Genomic DNA, 24701 nt, shown 5'->3' on the forward strand with positions numbered 1-24701 from the left:
TGATAGAATGACAGCTGAAGAAAGGGACAAATTTCCTACCGGTCAGCAAGCCATCCCCAGTATGGAACCCCACTGGGACCTTGACTCAGATCACGGGGACTGGAGTCGCAAACATCTGTTGACCTGTGTTCTAGAAGGACTAAGGAGAATTAGAAAAAAGCCCATGAATTATTCAATGATGTCCACCATAACTCAGGGAAAGGAAGAAAATCCTTCTGCCTTCCTCGAGCAGCTACGGGAGGCCTTAAGAAAATATACTCCCCTGTCACCCAAATCACTTGAGGATCAACTGATTCTAAAAGATAAGTTTATTACCCAATCAGCCGCAGATATCAGGATAAAGCTCCAAAAACAAGCCCTGGGCCCTGAACACAATTTGGAGGCATTATTAAACCTGGCAACCTCAGTGTTCTGTAATAGGGACCAAGAGGAACAGGCCCAAAAGGAAAAGCGACATCAGAGAAAGGCCACAGCCTTAATCATGGCCCTCAGACAAACAAACCTTGGTGGTTCAGAGAGGACAGAAAATGGAGCAGGCCAGTCACCCAGTAGGCTTTGTCATCAGTGTGGTTTACTAGGACACTTTTAAAAAGACTGTCCAATGAGAAACAAGCTGCCCCCTTGTCCATGTCCCCTGTGCCGAGGCAGTCACTGGAAGGTGCACTGCCCCAGAGGATGAAGGTTCTCTGGGTCAGAAGCCCCCAACCAGATGATCTAACAATAGGACTGAGGGTGCCTGCGGCAAGTGCCAGCTCATGTCGTCACCCTCACTGAGCCCCGGGTACGCTGAACCATTGAGGACCAGGAAATTGACTTCCTCCTGGATATTGGTGCAGCCTTCTCAGTGTTAATCTCCTGTCCTGGACGACTGTCCTCAAGGTCCGTTACTGTCCAAGGAGTCCTGGGACAGCCTGTAACGAGGTATTTCTCCCACCTCTTCAGTTGTAATTGGGAGACTTTGCTCTTTTCACATGCCTTTCTTGTTATGCCTGAAAGTCCCACACCCTTATTAGGGCGGGATATATTAGCCAAGGCTGGAGCTATTATCTACATGAATATGGGGAACAAGTTACCCATTTGCTGTCCCCTACTTGAGGAAGGAATCAACCCTGAAGTCTGGGCATTGGAAGGACAATTTGGAAGGGCAAAAAATGCCCACCCAGTCCAAATTAGGTTAAAAGATCCCACCACTTTTCCTTATCAAAGGCAATATCCCTTAAAGGCCTGAAGCTTATAAAGGTTTACAGAATATTGTTAAACATTAAAAAGCTCAAGGTTTAGTAAGGAAATGCAGCAGTCCCTGCAACACCCCAATTCTAGAAGTACAAAAACCAAACGGTCAGTGGAGACTAGTGTAGGATCTTAGACTCATCAATGAGGCATTAATTCCTCTATATCCAGTTGTACCCAACCCCTATACCCTGCTCTCTCAAATACCACAGGAAGCAGAATGGTTCACAGTTCTGGACCTCAAGGATGCCTTTTTCTGTATTCCCCTGCACTCTGACTCCCAGTTTCTCTTTGCCTTTGAGGATCACACAGACCACACGTCCCAACTTACATGGACGGTCTTTCCCCAAGGGTTTAGGGATAGCCCTCACCTGTTTGGTCAGGCACTGGCCCAAGATCTAGGCCAATTCTGAAGTCCAGACACTCTGGTCCTTCAGCATGTGGATGATTTACTTTTGCCTACCAGTTCAGAAGCCTCATGCCAGCAGGTTACGCTAGATCTCTTGAACTTTCTAGCTAATCAAGGATACATGGTGTCTAGGTCGAAGGCCCAGCTTTGCCTACAACAGGTCAAATATTTAGGCCTAATCTTAGCTAGAGGGACCAGAGCCCTCAGCAAGGAACGAATACAGTCTATACTGGCTTATCCTCGCCCTAAGATATTAAAACAGTTGCAGGGGTTCCTGGAATTACCAGCTTTTGCCGACTATGGATTCCTGGATACAGCAAGATAGCCAGGCCCCTCTGTACTCTAATCAAGGAAACCTAGAGGGCAAATACTCATCTAATAGAAGGGGAAACAGAGGCAGAAACAGCCTTCAAAACTTTAAAGCAGGCCCTAGTACAAGCTCCAGCTTTAAGCCTTCCCACAGGACAAAACTTCTCTCTATATGTCACAGAGAGAGCAGGTATAGCTCTTAGAGTCCTTACTCAGACTCGTGGGAAAACCCAATAACCAGTGGCATACCTAAGTAAGGAAACTGATGTAGTAGCAACAGGCTGGCCTCACCGTTTACGGGTAGTTGCAGCAGTGGCGGTCTTAGTGCCAGAAGCTATCAAGATAATACAAGGAAAGGATCTCACTGTTTGGACTACTCATGATGTAAATGACAAACTAGGTCCCAAAGGAAATTTATGGCTATCAGACAACCACCTACTTAGATACCAGGCGCTACTTCTTCAGGGACTGTTGCTTCAAATGCATACGTGCATGGCCCTCAATCCTGTCACTTTTCTCCCAGAGGATGGGGAACCAATCGAGCATGACTGCCAACAAATTATAGTCCAGACTTATGCCACCCGAGATGATCTCTTAGAAGTCCTCTTAGCTAATCCTGACCTTAACCTATATACTGATGGAAGTTCATTTGTGGAGAATGGGATACGAAGGGCAGGTTATGCCACAGTTAGTAATCTAACCATACTTAAAAGTAAGCCTCTTCCCCCAGGGACCAATGCCCAGTTAGCAGAACTAGTGGCACTTACCCAAGCCTTAGAATGGGGAAAGAGAAAAAGAATAAATATGTATACAGATAGCAAGGATGCTTATCTAATCCTACATGCCCATGTTGCGATATGGAAAGAAAGGGAGTTCCTAACCTCTGGGGGAACACCCATTAAATATCACAAGGAAATTATAGAGTTACTGCACGCAGTGCAAAAACCTAAGGAGGTGGCAGTCTTACACTGCCAAAGCCATCAGAAAGGTGAAGGAGAAAAGGCAGAAGGAAACCATCGGGCAGATGCTGAGGCCAAAATTGCTGCCAGGCGGAACCCCCCATTAGAAATACCTACAGAAGAACCCTTCATATGGAACAACCCCCTCCAAGAGATTAAGCTCCAGTATTCCCTGACTTTCACGGGGGCATAGTTTTCTCCCCTTGGGGTGGTTAATAACAGAAGAAGGAAAGAGAGAAAGAGACAGGAAGTCAGAGAAAGAGAGAAAGAAACAGGAGAGACAAAGAGAAGGAGACAGAGGAAGAGACAGAGAGACAAAGAAGGAAAGACAGAAAGAGAGTCAAAGAGAGACACAAAGAAGAAGTCGAAGAAAAAGAAAGATAGATGGAAGTAGTAAGAAAAAACAGTGTACCCTATTCCTTTAAAAGCCCCCAGGGTTAATTTCTAAATGTCTATCCAGCCAAGGCATAGTCTTCTTATGTGGAACGTCAACCTATATCTGCCTCCTCACTAACTGAACAGGCACCTACACCTTAGTCTTTCTAAGTCCCAACATTAATATTGCCCCAGGAAATCAGACCTTATCAGTACCCCTCAAAGCTCAAGTCTGTCAGTGTACAGCCATACAACTAATACCCCTACTTACAGGGTTAGGAATGGCTATTGCCACAGGAACTGGAATGGCTGGTTTATCTACTTCATTATCCTGCTACCACACACTTTCAAAGGATTTCTCAGACAGTTTGCAAGAAATAATGAAATCTATCCTTACTTTACAATCCCAAATAGACTCTTTAGCAGCAGTGACTCTCCAAAACCGCCAAGGCCTAGACCTCCTCACTGCTGAGAAAGGAGGACTCTGCACCTTCTTAGGGGAAGAGTGTTGTTTTTACACTAACCAGTCACGGATAGTACGAGATGCCACTCGGCATACAGGAAAAGGCTTCTGAAATCAGATACCAACCTCTGGAGTTGGGCAACAGGGCTTCTCCCCTTTCTAGGTCCCGTGGCAGCCATCTTGCTGTTACTCGCCTTTGGGCCCTGTATCTTTAACCTTCTTGTCAAATTTGTTTCCTCTAGAATCGAGGCCATCAAGCTACAGATAGTCTTACAAACGGAACCCGAAATGAGCTCAACTAACAACTTCTACCTAGGACCCCTGGACTGACCCGCTGGCACTTTCACTGACCTAGAGAGCTCCCCTCTGGAGGACACTACAACTGCAGGGCCCCTTCATCGCCCCCATCCAGCAGGAAGTAGCTAGAGCAGTCATAGGCCAAATTCCCAACAGCAGTTGGGGTGTCATGTTTCGAGGGGTGATTGAGAGGTGACAATGTGCTAGCAGCCCTCACTCTTGGCACCTCCTCGGCCTCGGCATCCACTCTGGCGGTGCTTGAGGAGCCCTTCAGCCCGCCACTGCACTGTGGGTGCCCCTCTCTGGGCTGGCCGAGGACAGAGCCAGCTCCCTCTGCTTGCTGGGGAGGTGTGGAGGGAGAGGCACCGGCAGGAACCAGGACTGCGCACTGCGCTCACAGGCCAGTGCAAGTTCCAGTGGGCCCCACACTCGGAATGGCCAGCCGGCGCCGCTGGCCCAGGGCAGTGAGGGGCTTAGCATCCGGGCCAGCAGCTGCAGAGGTTGCACCAGCTCCCCCAGCACTGCCTGCCCGCATACACCACACTTGAATTCTCGCCAAGCCTCAGCCGCCTCCCCGCGGGGCAGGGCTCGGGACCTGCAGCTCGCCATGCCCAAACCACCCCCCTGGCGGTGGGCTTCCGCGCAGCCCGAGCCTCCCCAACGAGCGCTGCTCCCTGCTCTGTGGCGCTTGGTCCCATCAGCCGCCCGGGCCTGAGGAGTACGGATGCATGGCGCGGGAATGGCAAGCAGCTCCACCCGTGGCCCCGGTGCAGGATCCACGTGAAGCCAACTGGGCTCCTGAGTCTAGTGGGGACTTGGAGAACCTTTATGTCTAGCTAAAGGATTGTAAACGCACCAATCAGCACTCTGTGTCTAGCTCAGGGTTTGTAAATACACCAATCAGTACTCTGGGTCTAGCTCAAGGTTTGTAAATACACCAATCAGTACTCTGTATCTAGCTAACCTAGTGGGGACTTGGAGAACTTTTCTGTCTAGCACTCTGTGTCTAGCTAAAGGATTGTAAACGTACCAATCAGAACTCTGTCAAAATGGACCAATCAGCAGGATGTGCGTGCGGTCAGATAAGGGAATAAAAGCAGGCTGCCCAAGCCAGGCAAGGGCAACCCGCTCGCGTCTCCTTCCACACTGTGGAAGCTTTATTCTTTCGCTCTTTACAATAAATCTTGCTGCTGCTCACTCTTTGGGTCCACACTGCCTTTAAGAGCTGTAACACTCACAGCAAAGGTCTGCAGCTTCACTCCTGAGGCCAGCGAGACCACGAACCCACCCACCGGGAGGAACGAACAACTCCAGACGCGCCACCTTTAAGAGCTGTAACACTCACCGTGAAGATCTGCAGCTTCATTCCCGTCAGCGAGACCACGAACCCACCAGAAGGAAGAAGCTCCAAACACAACTGAACATCTGAAGGAACAAACTCCAGACACACCATCTTTAAGAACTGTAAACTCATCATAAGGGTCCGCGGCTTCATTCTTGAAGTCAGCGAGACCAAGAACCCACCAATTCTGGACACAATAGGAATCAAGACCATGTGCTAGGAATAAGGAAACTGGAATTGGATAGAGGACCTGATAAAAGTGGGAACTATTTGGAAGAGCATCTGTGGTAAATGACAAGTAGACTGGAGATAGTTAAGCAATCATCGAGTCATTTAGAGAGCCTGGAGCAAACTGGAAACAACAATCTCCCAAATAGTCTCTAGACTATACATCAACTAAGATAAAGCTAAGCCTGACGGCACATACCTGTAATCCCAGCACTTTGTGAGGCTAAGGCAGGAAGATGACTTAAGCCCAAGAGTTTCAGATCAGCCTGGGCAACATAGTGAGATCCTGTCTCTGCCAAAAATAAAAAATTAGCCAGGCATGGTGGCACATACCTATAGTCCCAGCTACTCAGGAGGCTGAAGCAGGAGGATTGCTTGAGCCCAAGGGTTCAAGGCTGCAGTGAGCTATAATCATGCCACTGCACTCCAGCCTGGCCACAGAACAAGACACTGTCTCTAAAAATAAATGAAGAAAAGGACAAGGGCAGGGCTCTTTCCATTTTATATCCCCCATGCCAATCAGAGCACCTCAGCAATGACAGGCCATTCGCAAACATTTGGTAAATGAATGTATGAAAGTGTGTGTGTAGATGTCACAATTATCAAATATTCACGAGAAACTTAATTATAATGAGTATTTCCATTTCTTATTCTGCAAATATTCTTAGTTTTAGTAAAGAGTTTTGCTTTATAATTATAAATATAGTTTCTGAGCCCCTCTCTCAGTGAATATGAAATGTGTGAATTCAAATGTACTTACAAATAGAAAACACATCTCTTACCAAGAATTACCTTTGAAATGACAAGCAAAAAGCAAAAACTAGGCTGGGAGCGGTGGCTCACGACTATAATCCCAGCACTTTGGGAGGCTGAGGCGGGCGGATCACAAGGTCAGGAGATCAAGACCATCCTGGCAAACACGGTGAAACCCCGTCTCTACTAAAAAATATAAAAAATTAGCCAGGTGTGGTGGCGGGCGCCTGTAGTCCCAGCTACTTGGGAGGCTGAGGCAAGAGAATGGTGTGAACCCAGGAGGCGGAGCTTGCAGTGGAGAGATCACGCCACCACACTCCAGCCTGGGCAACAGAGTGAGACTCCGTCTCAAAAAAAAAAAAAAAAAAAGCAAAAAACAATGATTTTGCAATTGTTCCTTCTGAATCTGACCTTTTGCCCTAGTTTCTGCTCTAGCTTTAAAATAACTATACTTTAAAGAAAAATAGCATAGCTTTCCTCCAAAACGGCTAACCACAATACTGAAACAAAATTTTTTTCATAAGAAATGTTATGTATTGTATATACATCCAAGCTATAATAAAAGCATTAAGAATTGGTTAATTTAATATAGCATAATCCCTTTACAACACATGTATCAAAGAAAAGATGTACCCCCAACCTTATAAACTTGCATTAAGTAGTATACATCAGGATTTCCCATATGTAATTGTGAGAAACATATTTTCATTCATATTTACTCCAAATTCACATAACTAATATTCCAGATTATAATAACATGCAGCTAATAAGAACAACTCTTATTAGCATTTACTGTATGCCAGACACTGTGCTAAGTGCTTTACATGCGTTATTTCCTTTAATATTCACAACAACGTTATTAGGTAGGTACAGGCAAAAGTCGCAGAGTTTGCAAGAGGCAAAGCCAGAATCAAGCCCAGGTGTATCTCACACCAAAAGGCTGGACTATTAACTACTATATACATATTTATTAATGAAAAAAATCATAGTGTTATAAATGGTGTTGCAAAATACATTTTGACTTAAGACTGTTGAACTTTTCAAAAATCAAAACCTAAATCTTGAACTAAAATTTGTTAGTTTGTTCTAACATGATTACAGAACTTCAAAGGGCTAAAGATAAACTTAATTATGTTTAAATAACCACTCATAATAATTTGTGGAAAAAGTAGTACATCTAGGAAGATAAGTGCTAAGATATTATGTGATCATGAGAAAAAAATAAATACTTTGATATAAACCAATAAAAAAGAAATAACAGAAGAAACATAAACTCTTTGAAGATAAGACTGCTTTCTCTCCCATCTTTAAGTCCAATTAAAATTCTGGTTAATGATTCCTTGTAGCAATGGAAAATAAGTAAAAATGTAAAATAAGTTTTGCTAAAAGAATCGAGTAGGCCAGCCGAGCGCAGTGGCTCACTCCTGTAATCCCAGCACTTTGAGAGGCCGAGGTAGGCGCATCACTTGAGGTCAGGAGTTCAAGACCAGCCTGGCCAAGATGATGAAGCCCCATCTCACTAAAAATACAAAAATTAGCTGGGCATGTGCCTGTAATCCCATCTACTCAGAAGGCTAAGGCAGGAGAATCACCTAAACCCGGGAGGCAGAGATTGCAGTGAGCTAAGACCAGGCCACCGTACTCCAGCCTGGGCAACAGAGCAAGACTCTGTCTCTCAAAAAAAAAAAAAAAAAAAAAAAGAATCGAGTAGGCCAGGCACAGTAGCTTACACCTGTAATCCCAGCACTTTGGGAGGCCAAGGCGGGCAGATTTCTTGATGCCAGGAGTTCAAGACCAGCCTGGCAAACATGGCAAAAGCTTGTCTCTAAAAAAATACAAAAAATTAGCCAAACGTGGTGGCACACACCTGCACTCCCAGCTTCTCAGGAGGCTGAGGCACGAGAATCGCCTGAACCCGGGAGACAGACGTTACAGTGAGTCAAGATCGTACTACTTACACTCCAGCCTGGGCAACACAGTAAGACTCTGTCTCAAAAAAAAGAAAAAAGATTCGAGTACATAAGATGTGCACTGATTTATTTTGAAATATTACTTACAAAAAGCTTTTATTTAGCTAGCAATACCAAAAACTTATTTCAAACTGATAATAGGTCAGCCACTGTGCTAAGCACTTCATATACATTATCTCAGTTCGATTTTCATCACTTCCATCAGCTCTGGGGAAAAAAAAAAAAAGCATAATATGTATTGAACAAACTATAGGCACCTTATCCAACACTTGGAATTTGCTGTGTATATTTTATTTATTTATTTACTCACTCATTCATTCATTTGTGGCCACTCTTCACTTAACATGCTCCACAGTCACTACCAACATTTATCAAGAACCTACTATGTTCCATTACTGGACAAGGCACCGAGGATAATAAAGGAATAAAACCAAAACTATTGTCCCCTAAAGGTTCGCACACTAGCAGAGGAGATAGTAAACAAACTTTATACAATAATGTAGGAAGTGTTCATCTTTTCCTCAAGGCATCATAGCAGAGAAAATAGAGAACAAGAATAACCTAATGCTGGAATAATAGTAAGACAAGTCATCACAGAAGATCCACAATATGGATTCAAATAAAGCAGTAGCATTAGGGAACGAAATAAGAGGACACGGTGTATAAAACTTTAAGTGGCAGAAGCAACAGGAACAGGTAATTGATTTGGGAATGGAAGATAACTGTATGACTCTTTCAGCTATATTCCACTAACAAACATAGATAGGTAGACAGACTTCCATGAGACAAAGACAGTTACAGGGATGAAGAGTTTGGTTTTACACATGTTGAGTTTGAAATGCTTATAAAGCATTAAAATAGACATCTACAGTAGAAAACCAGACAGACCAGACTGGTGCCTAAGAGAAATTTGCAGGCTGGTGATGCATTTGGAGTAAAGGCACATGAGTAGTAACCAGAGCAGTAGGAAAAGCTGACATCACTAGGTAGAGTCTAAAACGAGAAGAGGGCCAAGTAGAATCATGCAATACAGACATATACCCCATAACAACATTTCAGTCAACAATGGACTGCATATACGACAGTGGTGACATAAGATTATAATGGAGCTAAAAGATACCCATTGCCTAGTGATGGCACAGCCACCATAACATCACAGCACAACACATGATTCACGTGTTTATGGTGATGTTGGTGTAAACAAACCTACTGTGCTGCTACTTGTACAAAAGTGTACAGTAATGCCCTAGGCCTTCATATTCACTCACCACTCACTCACTGACTCACCCAGAACAACTATCAGTCCTGCAAGCTCCAATCATGGTAAGTGCCCTATGTAGGGGCACCATTTTTTATCTTTTATACTGCATTTTTACTGTACCTTGTCTTTATTTAGATACATAAATATTTACCATTGTGTTGCAAATGTCTACAGTATTCAGTACAGTAACATGCTATACAGGTTTATAGCCCAGGACAAATCGGTTATACCATATAGCTTAGGTATATAGTAGGCTATACTATCTCGCTTTGTTTAAGCACACTCTATGCAGTTCATACAAAAATGAAGTCGCCTAATGATGCATTTCTCAGAAGGTACCCCCATCATAAAGCATGACTGTACATCATCTTTTAAGAAGCAGGAAAAGAACAGTGTGTAGGCCACTAAGTCGCAACAAACGCCTCCTTCCCACACCACTTCTCACAAAAAATAAAGCAAAACGAAACTTTACACTTAATATTTCCAAATCTGCCTGTGCAATCATACGTATAGCAAATATTTACCATGTATTTCCTAAGTCATAAGGCATTGTGCTAGCTGCTGAGGGTAGCCAAGAATAAAGACAACCTAGTTCTTAATCATAAGAATCTAGCTAGGCCGGGCGCGGTGGCTCACGCCTGTAATCCCAACACTTTGGGAGGCTGACGCGGGCGGATCACGAGGTCAGGAGATCGAGACCATCCTGGCTAACACGGTGAAACCTTGTCTCTACTAAAAATACAAAAAATTAGACAGGTGTGGTGGCAGGCCCCTGTAGTCCCGGCTACTCGGGAGGCTGAGGCAGGAGAAAGGCGTGAACCCAGGAGGCGGAGCTTGCAGTGAGCTGAGATTGCGCCACTGCACTCCAGCCTGGGCGACAGAGCGAGATTCTCTCAAAAAAAAAAAAAAAAAGAATCTAGCTAAAATAGGAGCAATACACCAAGTACGTTAAGAGCACAGGATCTAGGTTGGCATTCGAACCGTAGCTCTGCCACTTGCTTTCTGGGTGACTTGAGGCAAATTACTTAACCTATAGGTGTTTCTGCTTCCTCAACTAAAGTGGGGATCACAATAGTACTTATTCCCACAAGGTTGCTATGAAGAGTAAATGAACTAAGAACCATGTCATGAGGATTAAAATAGTCCATGGAAAGCACATATAACAGTGCTTGACACATAATGAATGCTCCATGAAAGTTAGTTATATTATTTCCTATTATAAAAATTATCAGAGTGGCTGCATGAATGCAATAATAATACAAATCAAAAGTGTTACTAGATTTCAAAAGATGAAGAAAGGGCCAGGCCAGGCGCAGTGGCTCACGCCTGCAATCCCAGCACTTTGGGAGGCTGAGGTGGGAAGATCACCTGAGATCAGAAGTTCGAGACCAGCCTGGCCAACATGATGAAACCCCATCTCTACAAAAAATACAAAAATTAGCTGGGCATGGTGGTATTTGCCTGTAGTCCCAGCTACTTGGGAGGCTGAGGCAGGATAATCACTTGAATTCAGGAGGCGGAGGTTGCAGTGAGCCAAGATCACGCCACTGCACTCTAGCCTGGGTAATAGAGTAAGGAAAAAAAAAAAAAGAAAAGACCCTCACTTGGCCAGAATTCAGGGAACACTTCAATGAGCTACCCTTCTGAGCAAGGCTAGCTCATACAGTGCCTTTGTGTGAATTACAAAGCAGCCCACGGGTGCACATCTTTTGTTTAGTTTTGTTTTTTTGACAGATCATAAACAAGAGAACAAGAGGTACACATCAAGAGGAGGGTAGCCTGCATTTCTATCATCACTCAATCCTCTCAACAAGCAACCTTGTACAGGATATAACCAGCACAGCCATATAAGGAAGCCTGAAAGATAGGACACATAAAGCTGGTGAAAGGTAACAAACATTCCAGTAGACAAGCAGAAGAATGACTGCAAGCTATCAAGAATAGTATATCCAGCCTAGACTGACTTTGGCAAGTAACCCAGATTAGCTAGAGCATAGAAGCCATTTAGAAGAATAGCTAAAGATAAACCCAGAAAGATAGATTGAAGCCAGATGGCAGAGGATATTGAATATCAGCAAAAGCATCCAGCTATGACTCTGAGCAAGGGAGTAATGTGATTTCAATAGTGAGAGAAGTCTGGCATTATGTACTAGAAGGATTTAAGTAAGTACAGGCAGGTAAAAGGTCACTGCAGTGGGATGCTAGTCTATGAGTTCCTCAAAGGCAGGGATTCTGTGTCTCATTCATTTTTGTATCTTCAGAACTAACACAGTACTTGGGACAGAGTAGGCACTCTATAATTGTTTCAGGCATAAATGAATGAATGACCAAAAACTAATGTGTGCCCTAATTAAAATAGGAACAGTGGAAATAGAACAATACATACTGGAAAAATTTTGCAGAGATAGAAAAAGGGATATTTGTTTGCTGATGAAATGTGGCAAGGATATTAGGGGAGAATCAATAAAGACTGTAAAACTGATAACTACTACGTGGACTGCATTACAGGTTTCTGTGAGAATCAAATATAATTATGTTCATGGAAATGCTCTACTTAAAACAATACTGCTTTACTCTGGAATAAAAGCTACTCATCTTGGGCAGATTTACTACTATATGTGACACTGAATATATCTCATCATTTTAAAACATTCGTCTTCCTTTTGTCTTCATCAGATTATAAAACCTTTAAGAGCACACTGGTGTCTACTTTGTTATGAAGCAATCTTAATAAAACCTTATTAAATGTTGCTTTAATTAAACTTTCTTACTCACAAAAGAAACTATTAAACCAGTTTCAACTATATACCAAAAAAATATAGACACATACACACAGACATACGTTTATATAAATATACAACATATTTATATATACTAGACACTTTTGTGAATGTAATCTGAGCAGGCTATGAGCTTTCACAGTATATGTTTATTTTTCTTTATATTCCCCCAGTGTCTGGCAATGAGTGTTAGAGGTGCTCAATAAATGTTTGTTGAACTAAAATGAATTCAAATGAACTGACTTAGGAATCTCACAGAGCTTATCAATGGTTTCTGATGGTCTTCAAGTTTCCCTCTCCCAGTCTCAGTGCTCTTCCATACTGTGCATCAAATTTATGCCGTAAAAGAATGAGATCCATAATAAGGATGTTTTTAAGAAAGAGAAAAAAGAAAAATCAAAAAATAAGGCTGTCAATATGTACAATCAGTTGGTACCATTAAATGTCTAACAACTGGCTTGGGGTAGTGGGCATGATTTTCAGTGTTTGCCAAGTTCCATGGTTTAAATATTCCCATCATTGGCCTATTTCAAGCTAACAACATGAGTTGGTTTGCAAAATTCACCGAAAATTTAACAATCGGCTCTCACAAGCCAGTATGCACTGGCTCAGGCACACCATTGGTTGCAATATTTATATGCATAGTACACATGATCCCCAGATTTTGCTCTGCAATACTACCCATCCACATCCTCAAAGGAAAGTACAAAAGGCAAGGAAAAGGCAGGAAAAATCTACACCCTATTCCTATACTGCTTTTAAAACCTCACTGCAGGCCAGGCGCGGTGGCTCACGCCTGTAACTTCAACACTTTGGGAGGCAGAAGTGGGCAGATTGCTTGAGGTCAGGAGTCTGAGACCAGCCTGACCAACATGGTGAAACCCCATCTCTACTAAAAATACAAAAATTAGCTGGATATTGTGGGGGGCACCTGTAATCCCAGCTGCTCAGGAGGCTGAGGTGTGAGAATCACTTGAACCCGGGAGGCAGAGGTTGCAGTGAGCTGAGATCACACCACTGCACTCCAGCCTGGGCAACAGAGTGAGATCCTATCTCAAAAAAAAAAAAAAAAAAAAAACCTCAATCCACGAGGTAGTCTTCTTTAGAACTGGGCATACAGTCCAGCCCAGAAACTCATTTAGCCTAGACCAGTGACATTCAAACTTTTCTGATCATGTACCCCAATCAGTTTTTTAAAAGGTATTTGGGCATACATCCTCAAAATGTTAATATATTTGTTTATACATTATATTAGAGCTACTATACTAATACCATATATAAGGTATATACACACAAAAATTAAGATAAAAATTAATTCAAATAGAAAAGAAAAATGTTCTGTCTACATCCCAATGGACTGTCTTGCAAATCTCCCTGGGGCTTACACAATCCACTTCAGATATTACTAAGTACAACATGAAAAGTAAAATGAATACTTCCTGGACCTGTTTCCCCTAGGCCTACAACCTTAACTTATAAGATCTTGTCACTCCATGAAACATCTTGCTTTTATTATTATTATTTTCACATCATTCTAGTATATCAACTTTGGAAACAAAAGACATCATTCTATTTATAGCATTCTGTTTTTAGTAGTGGCATTTCAATTTACAAAATATAGTAATTCTCAATCACTGAAAATGTCAAATCCTAGAAAACGTACCATTCCTAAGTGTGATGTTAATATCATCCTCAAACAGTTGTTGGCGAAAGATTCATTTGATGAATCCAATTTTTCTAAAATAGACAATTCTGATGATTCAGACAATTCTAATGTTAGTACTGTTTAGAAATAACTCCAAGAAGAGTTTTTCTGTTTTATTTTCACATTGAAAATCAGTCAGATTTGGTTCAGCCTCAAAGAGCATGTTTATGTAAAGATAAATGAGTGCTGGCAGCGAGCTGTACTTTTTTCCTCTAAACAGGAAATGAGTTAACTGTTTTTTTTCATCCTTTGATCCCTTATTACATAGTTACTTCACATTGTCTATAAGACTCAAAGCTTTGACTGCAATGATAACCAAATTAAAAGAGGTCCGCACCTACAAATGTATCTACCTTCCTACCCATTGAATTTTCCCTGTTTCCTTCCTTAAGGAAGACAGGGTCCTTTTTCTAGGGTAACTAAGTGCCGTCATCAAAATTACTAGGGAAAAAAACATATTTCTGGCTCTTATCTCAATAAGATTGCCTAAACATATATGTTTATCTCCCTTCTCTTCCAAATTCCATTGAAATGACAAGGAAACAAAATAGTCTAAAACTAAATAAAACCATAACTACACTAGAAAACAAAAGAGGGTGACATTAGCAGATTAGAAGTTAAAAATTCTAGATCCATGGTTCTTAAACTTTGGCATGCATCAAAATCGCCTAGGGGGATGGTTAAAACACAGATTGCAGATCTCTATCCCCACAGTTTCTGATTCAGTAAGTCTAGGGTGGGGCTCGAGATTTTATATGTCTAACAAGTTCCCAGGTAAAGCTGATCCTGCTGGTCAACAGCCACATTAGAAGAACCATCCTAAGTAAGTAGAGGTCACTAAGAAAAACACTTTTTATTAATTCCAATTAGCATCCTCAGAGAGATTCAAGAGAATGGCACAACCTTTTTTTTTCTTTTTTTAGGAACAGTAAGTGGAAAATAAGAAATAATTCTGGAAAATTGGAAAAAAATATAATTGCCAAATAAAAAACAAAATCAGAAGAACCTAATAACAACTAAAGTCCAATACAGCAGTGTGAAAAATACTCAAGACATCTTTCAAAACACAGAGCAAAAGACAAAGAGATCAAAATATGACAGAAAAATTAACAACCATAAAGGTCAGTAGCTACCTAATAGGTTTCTGGAGACAGAACAAACACATCACAAAACATAATCGATGAGCAGAAGAAATTTTTCCTATGCTGAAAAATACTCAAAGCTTGATACTGCAGGGCCAAATTCCACGCAGGTTAAGCCAATAACTAGACGCATGTTTGTGGCACTTTTAAACGTAAAAGACATAAAGAAAAGCTTAAAATCTTTGAGAGGGAAAACACTTGTTATTTTTTTTTTTTTTTTTTTTTTTTTTTTGAGACGGAGTCTTGCTCTGTCGCCCAGGCTGGGGTGCAGTGGCCGGATCTCAGCTCACTGCAAGCTCCGCCTCCCAGGTTTACGCCATTCTCCTACCTCAGCCTCCCGAGTAGCTGGGACTACAGGCGCCCGCCAACCCGCCCGGCTAGTTTTTTTGCATTTTTTTTTAGTAGAGACGGGGTTTCACCGTGTTAGCCAGGATGGTCTCGATCTCCTGACCTTGTGATCCGCCCGTCTCGGCCTCCCAAAGTGCTGGGATTACAGGCTTGAGCCACCGCGCCCGGCCCACTTGTTATTACAAAGGAATATGAATCAGACTAGCATCAGACATTTCATTAGCATCCTAGAAGAAAATGGAATGTTGTTTTCAAAGTTCAGAGAGAAAATTATTTTGAACCTGGAATTCTATAGTTAACTAGAATCTAGTTAAACTATCAAATAACGAAGATAAAGACACCTTTGGAAATTAAAGAAACAAGCAAATTTAGTTCCTATATGTATTAGTTTCCTACTTCTATAAAATACTATCACAGAAGTCCAAATAGATCTCAAGGAGCTAAAATTAAGGTGTTGGCAGAATTACATACCTTCTGGAAGCTTTAAGGAAAAATCAGTTTCTTTGTCTTTTCTGGCTTCTAGAAGCTGGCTACATTCCTTGATTAGTGGTCCCCTTCTATCTTCAAGGCCAGCAATGGTGGATTGAATCCTTCTTTTATCAAGTCTGACCTACCTCCACCTTTCATTTGTAAGGATCTTTAAGTGGACCTAGCCAGATAATCCAGGATAATCTTCCCATCTCAAGATCTTTAATTTTGCTGGCGTGACTAACACCAGCAAAGTTCCTTTTGGCAGGAAAACTAACATATTTATAGGTTCCAGGAATTAGGATGTGGACATTTTTGGCAGGCCATTGTTCTGCCTACCAAACTATATAAGGACTCAAGGACGTCCTTCAGAAAAACAAAAAAAGAATTCAAGAAAGAGGACAAGATGGGATACATGAAAGTTGGTCCCCCATAAAAGGAAGCAAGTTGAAAAAAAAATTTTTAAGGAAAAATTTGATCTTGACATTGGAATCTTCTCTTTCTAGAAGTACAACTTTAGAGAAACATAATTACATTTTCTTCCCTAAAAGTCCTTTTATGCTACCTGTTTCTATGGTGAGTAAAATTTACATAACCAAAATATTATAAATCTTGTCTATTAGTTTGCAATTTTCAGAAATATACAGCCAAGCATCAGAAGACATGAATAACTATGTCTAGTTCCGGGGTCTGGCAGATTCTGGACTCCATATATTGATATCATACTTATAGAGGTACCACACATTATTTTTTCATATGTGCTATTTATTAGGAACTGAAGTTACATAGTAAGGGTAGAAAATAAGTTAGTAATATAGCCACAGTTAAACATATTAAATGATTCTTGCCTGCATTCTATAAAATAGGTATGGATTCTTGCCTGTGTTCTATAGAATAGGAAGGAGAAATTAAAATCAATTCTGAAATACGTGTGTGCCTTTTCATTAAGTAGCTGATAATTTATGGAGTTGCAAATAAGTTCAATGTTTTTATTTTTTTAATATTTAAAAAGATAACATCTAACAATAATGAGACTATGAAAAATGGATACTCCCATAGACTATAGCTGAATTTTTTTTTTCTTCTGACAAGGGAAAGAATGGAACTGAAATTTTTTACAAGCAAACTTTTAGGAGTAGAATTTAAAGTGGGAATATCTTTTGACCTAGTAGTTTTACTCCTAGGAGTATATCCTACAAAAATGTCATCACTTAGTATATAAGAATACTATATAAGAACTCCACCATAGCATCATTTAGAGTAGGGAAAAAATGGGAACCAACCTAAATATTTCATCAAATGAGAACTGGTTAAATATATTACCATTGACCATTAATCCAGCAGCGATTAAGAATGAGGCACATCATGGAAAGATGTATGCACACACACATATATGTACACTTTTTTAGATTTTTATATGGAGAAAGGAAGAGCTGACAGGAGATACATAAAACTATAACCTAAGTTAATTCTCTGGAACTGAAAGGAACGCATAAACTTTCAGTTTTATATTACACATGTATTCCATTTGAATAGTTTTAACGGATATGCACTACTTTTAGAATATCTTTACCCTTAAAAAAACTTAATTCCTAACACTTAAAAACTGAACCCAGAATAATGCTTCTGTAAATCATAAAGGCAAAATTGGTTTAGGATATAAAGAACATCAAAGCCTCTTGTGGGATATATAACAAACAATATATGGTCAACACTTAAATACATTATTATTATTAAATGTAACCAGTAGTGATGGCAGCATTGAGCTCCTTAAAGATATGCAACTCACTACAACTACACTATAGCTTCTGACAAGAGTAAATAGAAAACACCAATATGCTCTTTATCATTGCCTTAAAAACATTTTAATAAATTAATATTTCTATTAATAAACACCTACCGAATCATTCGCTGCTAGTGCAAGTGCAAGATTCACTGTAAGAAACAAAAATAGTCATTGAATTTAGTAATTTTCTTTCTATTAAAATTCATTTTATCTTTTAATATTTTCATGTAATTTTTAATAATTTCATGTAATTTTAATATTTTCATGTAATAACCTAAGCATATAAATTTTTAACATATATCCCTTAATTGTAAAGAGCAAGCACATGGAGGAACACACAAAGTAAAAAGAAAAATAAAAAAGTAATTTTCCAATAAATGCAATAATGCATGCATGCCCCAAAACTAACATTTTTAAAAATCCATTTCTGTTACAATTTTGTTCAAATAATCCACTTAGTTTTTTTAAATCATGTTAACAGAATATATAATTCAATTATTTTCAAAAGCATATTTTATAGAAAAATTATCCTTTTATTTTTAAAAATGTACACAATCTCATTGCCTTACATTTATGATTAGTATACTCTGTCCCCCAGGTTGGAGTTGGGACCACAGGTGCACACCACCACATCCAGCTAATTTTTCTTTTGTACAGACAGGGTCTTGCCATGTTGCCCAGACTGGTCTCGAACTCCCCAGCTCAAGCAATCCTCCCACCTCAGCCTCCCAAAGTGCTGGCATTACAAGCATAAGCCACCACATCCTGCCCCTACTGCCTTTTAAAAATAAATGCTGGTATTACAGGAGTTCCAAGTATCTAATTCATAAATACTCATGTATATGAAAGGTTGGACTACTGTGCACAGAGGGAAGGGAAAAGTGTAAAACGTAAGAGAGTAAAATGTGTTCCCAAACTGCTTATGCCAATGAATCCCAGATGAATCCCATAAAGAAAGAAAGCAGTAGTCCCAAAACCAGCTTTAGCCCAGCAATAGGAATATGCTACATCTGAGAAGAGAATTCCAAAAGTAACACAATTCAAAAACTGATCAACAAATAGGCCCTCATAATGTGAATCACATTTCCCTACAGAACAACAGTATAAACTATGTCAGGGTTATTTTCTTCAAACTAGTTAAGAGCATAAGTTTTTCAGGCAGACCTGGTTCAAATCCCAGCTCTGCCACCTTCTATTGTGTACTATTGAGTAGGTTATTTTACCCATAAGTCTGTTTTCTCTTCTATAAAATGAAAACCATGCCTACTTCATAACTGTGATCCGGATTAAATGAAATATTGTACGTAAAATACTTAGCCTAGGGTATAGACTTGATAAATTCATTTTTATAAGTTATAAAATTCTTAATTTCAGGTACAAGATAGGTTACACATAATCCAACTTTAAGGCAGAAACTTTCAGAGGCTAATTCATTTTAGAGTTAGGTTCTTCCTACATTTAAACAACAGAATCACTGAGCATATTTGTATTAGTCAAATGTCATCATTCTAATCTGAAACAGCTCTAGCATGTATATTCAAATAGGAAGTATTTTGAAGTAGTTTGAGGCAGGAATAAATACATATAAGTAAAGGAAATATATTAATAATACCAATAGAGTTACATAAAAATAATCTATTTTTAAGATTTAGATATGTTCACTGAGCTGTTACGAAAAAGTATGGGCCAGCTGTTCGGGACAGATGGCATAATGTTAACAGAAAAAAGTGAGAAAGGGACATTTACTGAAGCACCCACTAAGTGTTACATGTACACTTTCTCATACATTTTCCTGTTTAAATGCTTTCACATTTCATGGCAACAGATCATCTTCCAACTAAAAATAATAAACAATCTTAAACAAGTGCCAGCCTACAGACCCAACAAATTACAAAACCCAAAGAACTTATGGCTACAATCATGAAAACACCTTCCATCCTTATCCAGTTCAAGTAATCACAGAGCATGTAAAAGGATTCAAACCACTGAAAACTGGAAAGTGTACTCCAAATTTTCAAGAAACTGGAATACGTAGGTTCTAGAACCAAAAACTAAGAGCTTCTAAATTTTAAAAGCAACTAGATCAATTGTAAATCTTTAGGAAAGAAAGGAAAAATGTGCAGGATAGCGCATGAATTCATTAAGAACAGATTATTAATCTTTTTTTAACAATATGGTGTCTATCAAATAGTAATGGATTAGGGATCTACCACAAATACAACATTTGGTAAATCTTAACTTTTTCAAAACATCTGACAAATTCTTCCACAATTCCCTTCTGATAAAAATGGGGAAAAAATGAGCTAATAGGCCAGGCGAGGTGGTTCACACCTGTAATCCCAGCACTTTGGGAGGCTGACACGGGCAGATCACGAGGTCAGGAGATGGAGACCATCCTGGGTAACACGGTGAAACTCTGTCTCTACTAAAAACACAAAAAAATTAGCCGGGCATGGTGGCGGGCGCCTGTAGTCCCAGCTACTTGGGAGGCTGAGGCAGGAGAATGGAGTGAACCCGGGAGGCGGAGCTTGCAGCGAGCAGAGATTGCGCCACTGCACTCCAGCCTGGGTGACAGAGGGAGACTCCATCTCAAAAAAAAAAAAAAAAAAAAAAAAGTTACTAGATGTTTTAAAAATAACAGCAACCAATTATTGAACACTAGTAAACACTAAGCTAAGTGGTTAGCTTGTGCAATTTGAATAACCATCTTATGAAAGAAGTTATCATCTCCATTTTACAGTTAAGTGAACTGAAGATTTGCTGCACAATCTGGCAACTTTTTCCTGAGTTAAGGGGTAGGAGACCCAGCTAGTACCTAGTTTTGTCTAACTCCAAAATCTAAGCGTCTACCCGCTACCAACTCCTGAAACTAAGGAATCAGATGTTAGGAACTTCACAAATACATTTTTAAAACACAAAACTATAATTTTAATAGTGTGCACCTACCAGTTGGCATAAGTTCTGAATCAGGAATAGAATTAATATCCTATAATACCTGCTGTAGTAGATTTTCCGACTCCACCCTTTCCAGAAGCCACAACTATAACTTGTTTAACACCTTCTATTGGTTTCTGCTTTGGAAGTCCTCGGGACATGATTTGTGTTCTTCTTTGTTTTAGGGTCTCACTCTCGGCGCCAGATAACTTTAAAAAATAATAATAATAATAATAAGCCGTTTTAAATAAGCCATCTCCATCATCACATTTTAAAAGTAAAAACAATCTGGGGTTTGCAATTAAGAGGGCTTTCTTTTCTAATTCTGCTCATCTCCACTTTGGAGACATTTACCTACTTCTACTGATAACAATTGTAAAGACATATGGCTTAAATTGAAATTTTTCTACAAGGATACGCTGAACGTTTAAAAATGCAAAAACGCTGCCTCTTTACGGAGATAAGGCTTCCACGTGTTTTGCTTTTCTTTTATCTATTTGCTTAAATAACCCAAAACCAAGAAAGCAATGTAGAATACCACATCTACGTTGTGTTTCAAGTCCCGCCACGCCTCAGCCTGGGTCTGCCTGAAAAGTAGGCACGTTCAGCACATTGGGGGTCTCTGGAACTGAGGCAGCCCTGCAGCCCAGCATCTCTGTCAGCCCGCTTCCCCCTGCCCTGCAGCACCACGGACCTGGCGCCGACAAACCATCGCTCGGCTTCCCCCAAGCGGGGCAGTGGCCCCGCCACCAGCCCGGAGCGACACCCCACCAAAAAGCAGCAGACGCCGCCAAATCCCCATGACTCGGAACGGGGCTGTGATCCCTGCCCGGAAACTGTCGCGGGTGGCGCGGGGTGATGACGTCACGTAGCAACGCTCGGCTTTCTCTTCCTAGCAACCGATCTTGGTTTGTTCGCTCAAGAACCCAATCTGCATCATCTTGTTTATAGCCAGCTACAAATATTTTGCAGCGTTTTACTAAACGTTTGTGAAGTGCTGTCATATACAACATCTCGTATGATCCTTACAGAAGTCCCGAGGTAGGCAGAAGACTTGCTAGTATACTCTTTATGGACAAGAAAACGGAGAAAGTTTAAAGAGACTTGACCCAGCTTAACAAAAGTAGGAAATGGGGGAACTTGAAAATGACTCCAGGATTTCTTATTAAGCAGTATATGGTCATTTAAATACTACCACTGTTAAGGATTTTATCTTTTTATTTTATTTTTTCCTGTGTGATCTACAGTGAGAGTCTGTTTTGCGTTGGTATTCACGGCTTGTGTTGCTGACAGTTCCCTGAAAGAGAGGGCAGGTTGCTTTACTAGACTTGAAAAAGTTTACCTAAATCAGAAAACAAATCTGATGAAGCAAGTTTTGCTCAAGAAGGAACTTGAGTAAGGAAGTGGAATTTATCTTGGTGGAAGAAAGCAAGTATCCCTACATACAATGCAGTTGAGAGAGAAAGCTCAAAAGGTGATGCCCAGACCTAGAAAAAGGATCCTTTGAGGTAAGGGATGGTTTACATTCACATATTCTTCCTAATACTCTCTAGGGTTGATTTTTATTTCTTTCATTTGCTTCTTAGATACAAGATCATTCAGCTTATTTTGCTCTAATCTGATCTTTAATTTCCTTATCTTTAATACAGGCATAATGTATCAACCAGAAAGAACGACTGTGAGGATTAAATGAGATTTACCAGCAAAGTACATTCTATTTAGTAAGCTCTGAAAAGACATTCAGTTCCTTGCTGTTGTCTCCTTCAGTCCATCCAGCAAAATTATTGTTTCAGTCAGCTTTCTTTGTCTTAGAATTTTAGCTTATTTTTATATCACTTTCTAATTATATTATTTTATGATATGTTTTCTCAAATATTAATTTTTATAAACTGAAGGCCAAAAGCATAGAGATAAGGTGAATAGCTGTCAGAATAATCTATTCACTAAACAAGAAATGATGAATATCTATTTCTTTCCAGATAGCTTTGCAAGTTCTTCCAGACTTAAGACTCATTTATTTAACAAATATTCGTTAAGCAATTACTATGTACCAAGTACTACAATAGATTTAAAGTATTCAGCATGGAGACAGACATAATTCCTCCACTAAAGGACTTTACAATCCAGTGCAAAAGACAGAATAAGTTAACAAAAAAAAAATTGCAGTATAATATGGTAAGTACAGGAGAAAAGCATTGAGTGATACAGGAGAAAGGACAAAGTGATACAAAGACAGGGCACTCGATTCAATCAGGGGAAGCTTCTAAATAAGGTAACATCTAAGCTGAATCCTGAATGTGAATAATGTGTAGAAGTTAGCTGGGAGAATGGCAAGGAGATTGTTGTAAAGAGGTTAGAAATGGACTGCTAAGGCTAGGCATGGTGGCTTATGCCTGTAATTCCAACACTGGGAGGCCGAAGCAAGAGGATTGCTTGAGCCCAGGAGTTCAAGGATGTGATGCAGTGAAGTATGATTGCACCACTGCACTCCAGTGTGGGCAGCAGAGTGGCACCTTGTCAGAAGAAGAAGAAAGAAGGAAGGAGGAAGGAGGAGGAGGAAATAAAAAGGAAAAGAAAGAAGGAAGAAGAAAGAAGAAGAGAGTAGGAGGAAGAAAGATGAAAGAAGAAAGAAGAGAGAATACAAGAGGAGTAGAAAATGCATTTCTTTTCTGAACTGTTAAGAACTGTAAATGATCTGTGCAACTTAGGACAGAATGACTGAAAGAGATGAGGATGGAGTGAAGGTTGGTTAGATGGAGGTTGCCTAAATCAAGAAAGGCTGTATATCTTGTAAAGAAATTTGGACTTTATCCTAAGGGAACTATAGAAGCTTTTTTTTTTTTTTTTTTTTTTTTTTTTTTTTGAGACAGAGTCTTGCTTTGTCGCTCAGGCTGGAGTGCAGTGGTGTGATCTTGGTTCACTGCACACTCCGCCTCCCAGGTTCACGCCATTCTCCTGCCTCAGCCTCCTGAGTAGCTGGGACTACAGGCGCCCGCCACCACGCCTGGCTAAGTTTTTGTATTTTTAGTAGAGACGGGGTTTCACCATGTTAGCCAGGATGGTCTCCATCTCCTGACCTCGTGATCCGCCCGCCTCGGCCTCCCAAAGTGCTGGGATTACAGGTGTGAGCCACCGCGCTCAGCCCTAATTCTGAACTTTTCATATAAGACTAATATACTCCTACTTGTTTAAGACAATTGTAGAGTCTTCTGCTACTTGCAGCCAAATGTAATCCTAACTAATATAGGCAAGAAATCATGTTTTTATATCACTATATAGGTCTTCCAATCTATTGTCTTTTCCAGAGCTGTCTCTATTCTCCTAAAAGGTCCCAACTTCCAAAATTCAAAACCAAGAAAACAATCTCTTTTCTTTGACATTGTTATTGGGTCAGACATTTTGCTGTGTCAGAAAATGATTCCATATAATTTGTCCAAATGGGGAAGGGCTATGTGAGATACAAGGAATTATAGGGAGAAAATCCTTGACACATATTTAGAAATATATCTCAGCATAGTTACAAATACACAGAAACCCATCCAAATTAGGCTAAGACAGTAAATTTATTGGGTATATGTAAGTATATCTTATGGACCTAAGGATAAGAAGTCTGGTTGAACCTCATTATGAACTGGAACCAGGAACTGAAAAGTTATGAACCAGTGCAGCTCTTCTCCCTTTCCTCTGTGGTAACACGATCTCTTATGATCTACTTTCTTCTTCTCTCTTGCATTGGCTTTATCTGTTTCTGTGTGCACATAGTAGAAAACAGTAATTTCAACCTTATTCACTCAAAGACAAACTAAGACTGACTAATATCTGTTACTTTTATTTTCCAAACTTTCTGGAGAAATAATCTGATTGGTCCATTTTTTGGTTGTACATCAGTCTTTAGTCCAATTAGTGACCTTGGGAATGGAGTCAAATGACTTAGCAATTCTT

At 40.3% G+C, this 24701-nt stretch overlaps 1 protein-coding gene across 8 annotated transcripts in view; it reads right to left on the reverse strand.

Annotated features, from left to right (window-relative positions):
* The window catches only part of NUBPL (NUBP iron-sulfur cluster assembly factor, mitochondrial), a 310030-nt gene extending 288409 nt beyond the window's left edge, over positions 1-21621 (reverse strand). For 7 of the 8 annotated variants that reach the window (XR_007727517.1, XR_007727515.1, XR_007727518.1 and 4 more), the window contains exons 1-3: positions 21454-21621; positions 20821-20968; positions 17940-17974 (exon numbers count right to left, since the gene is read on the reverse strand). Coding sequence is in view for 3 of the 8 variants with exons in the window: in XM_050798332.1 (XP_050654289.1) it covers positions 17940-17974; positions 20821-20968; positions 21454-21561 (291 nt within the window). In the remaining 5 variants the exon portion in view is untranslated. Of the gene's footprint in view, positions 1-17939; positions 17975-20820; positions 20969-21453 lie in introns of those variants that run through there. The other variant, XM_050798334.1, reaches the window with a different exon arrangement.
* Positions 21622-24701: the final 3080 nt, after the last annotated feature.

This window comes from Macaca thibetana, chromosome 7 (genome assembly GCF_024542745.1).
Source record: "Macaca thibetana thibetana isolate TM-01 chromosome 7, ASM2454274v1, whole genome shotgun sequence".
In the NCBI taxonomy this organism is placed as follows: domain Eukaryota; kingdom Metazoa; phylum Chordata; class Mammalia; order Primates; family Cercopithecidae; genus Macaca; species Macaca thibetana.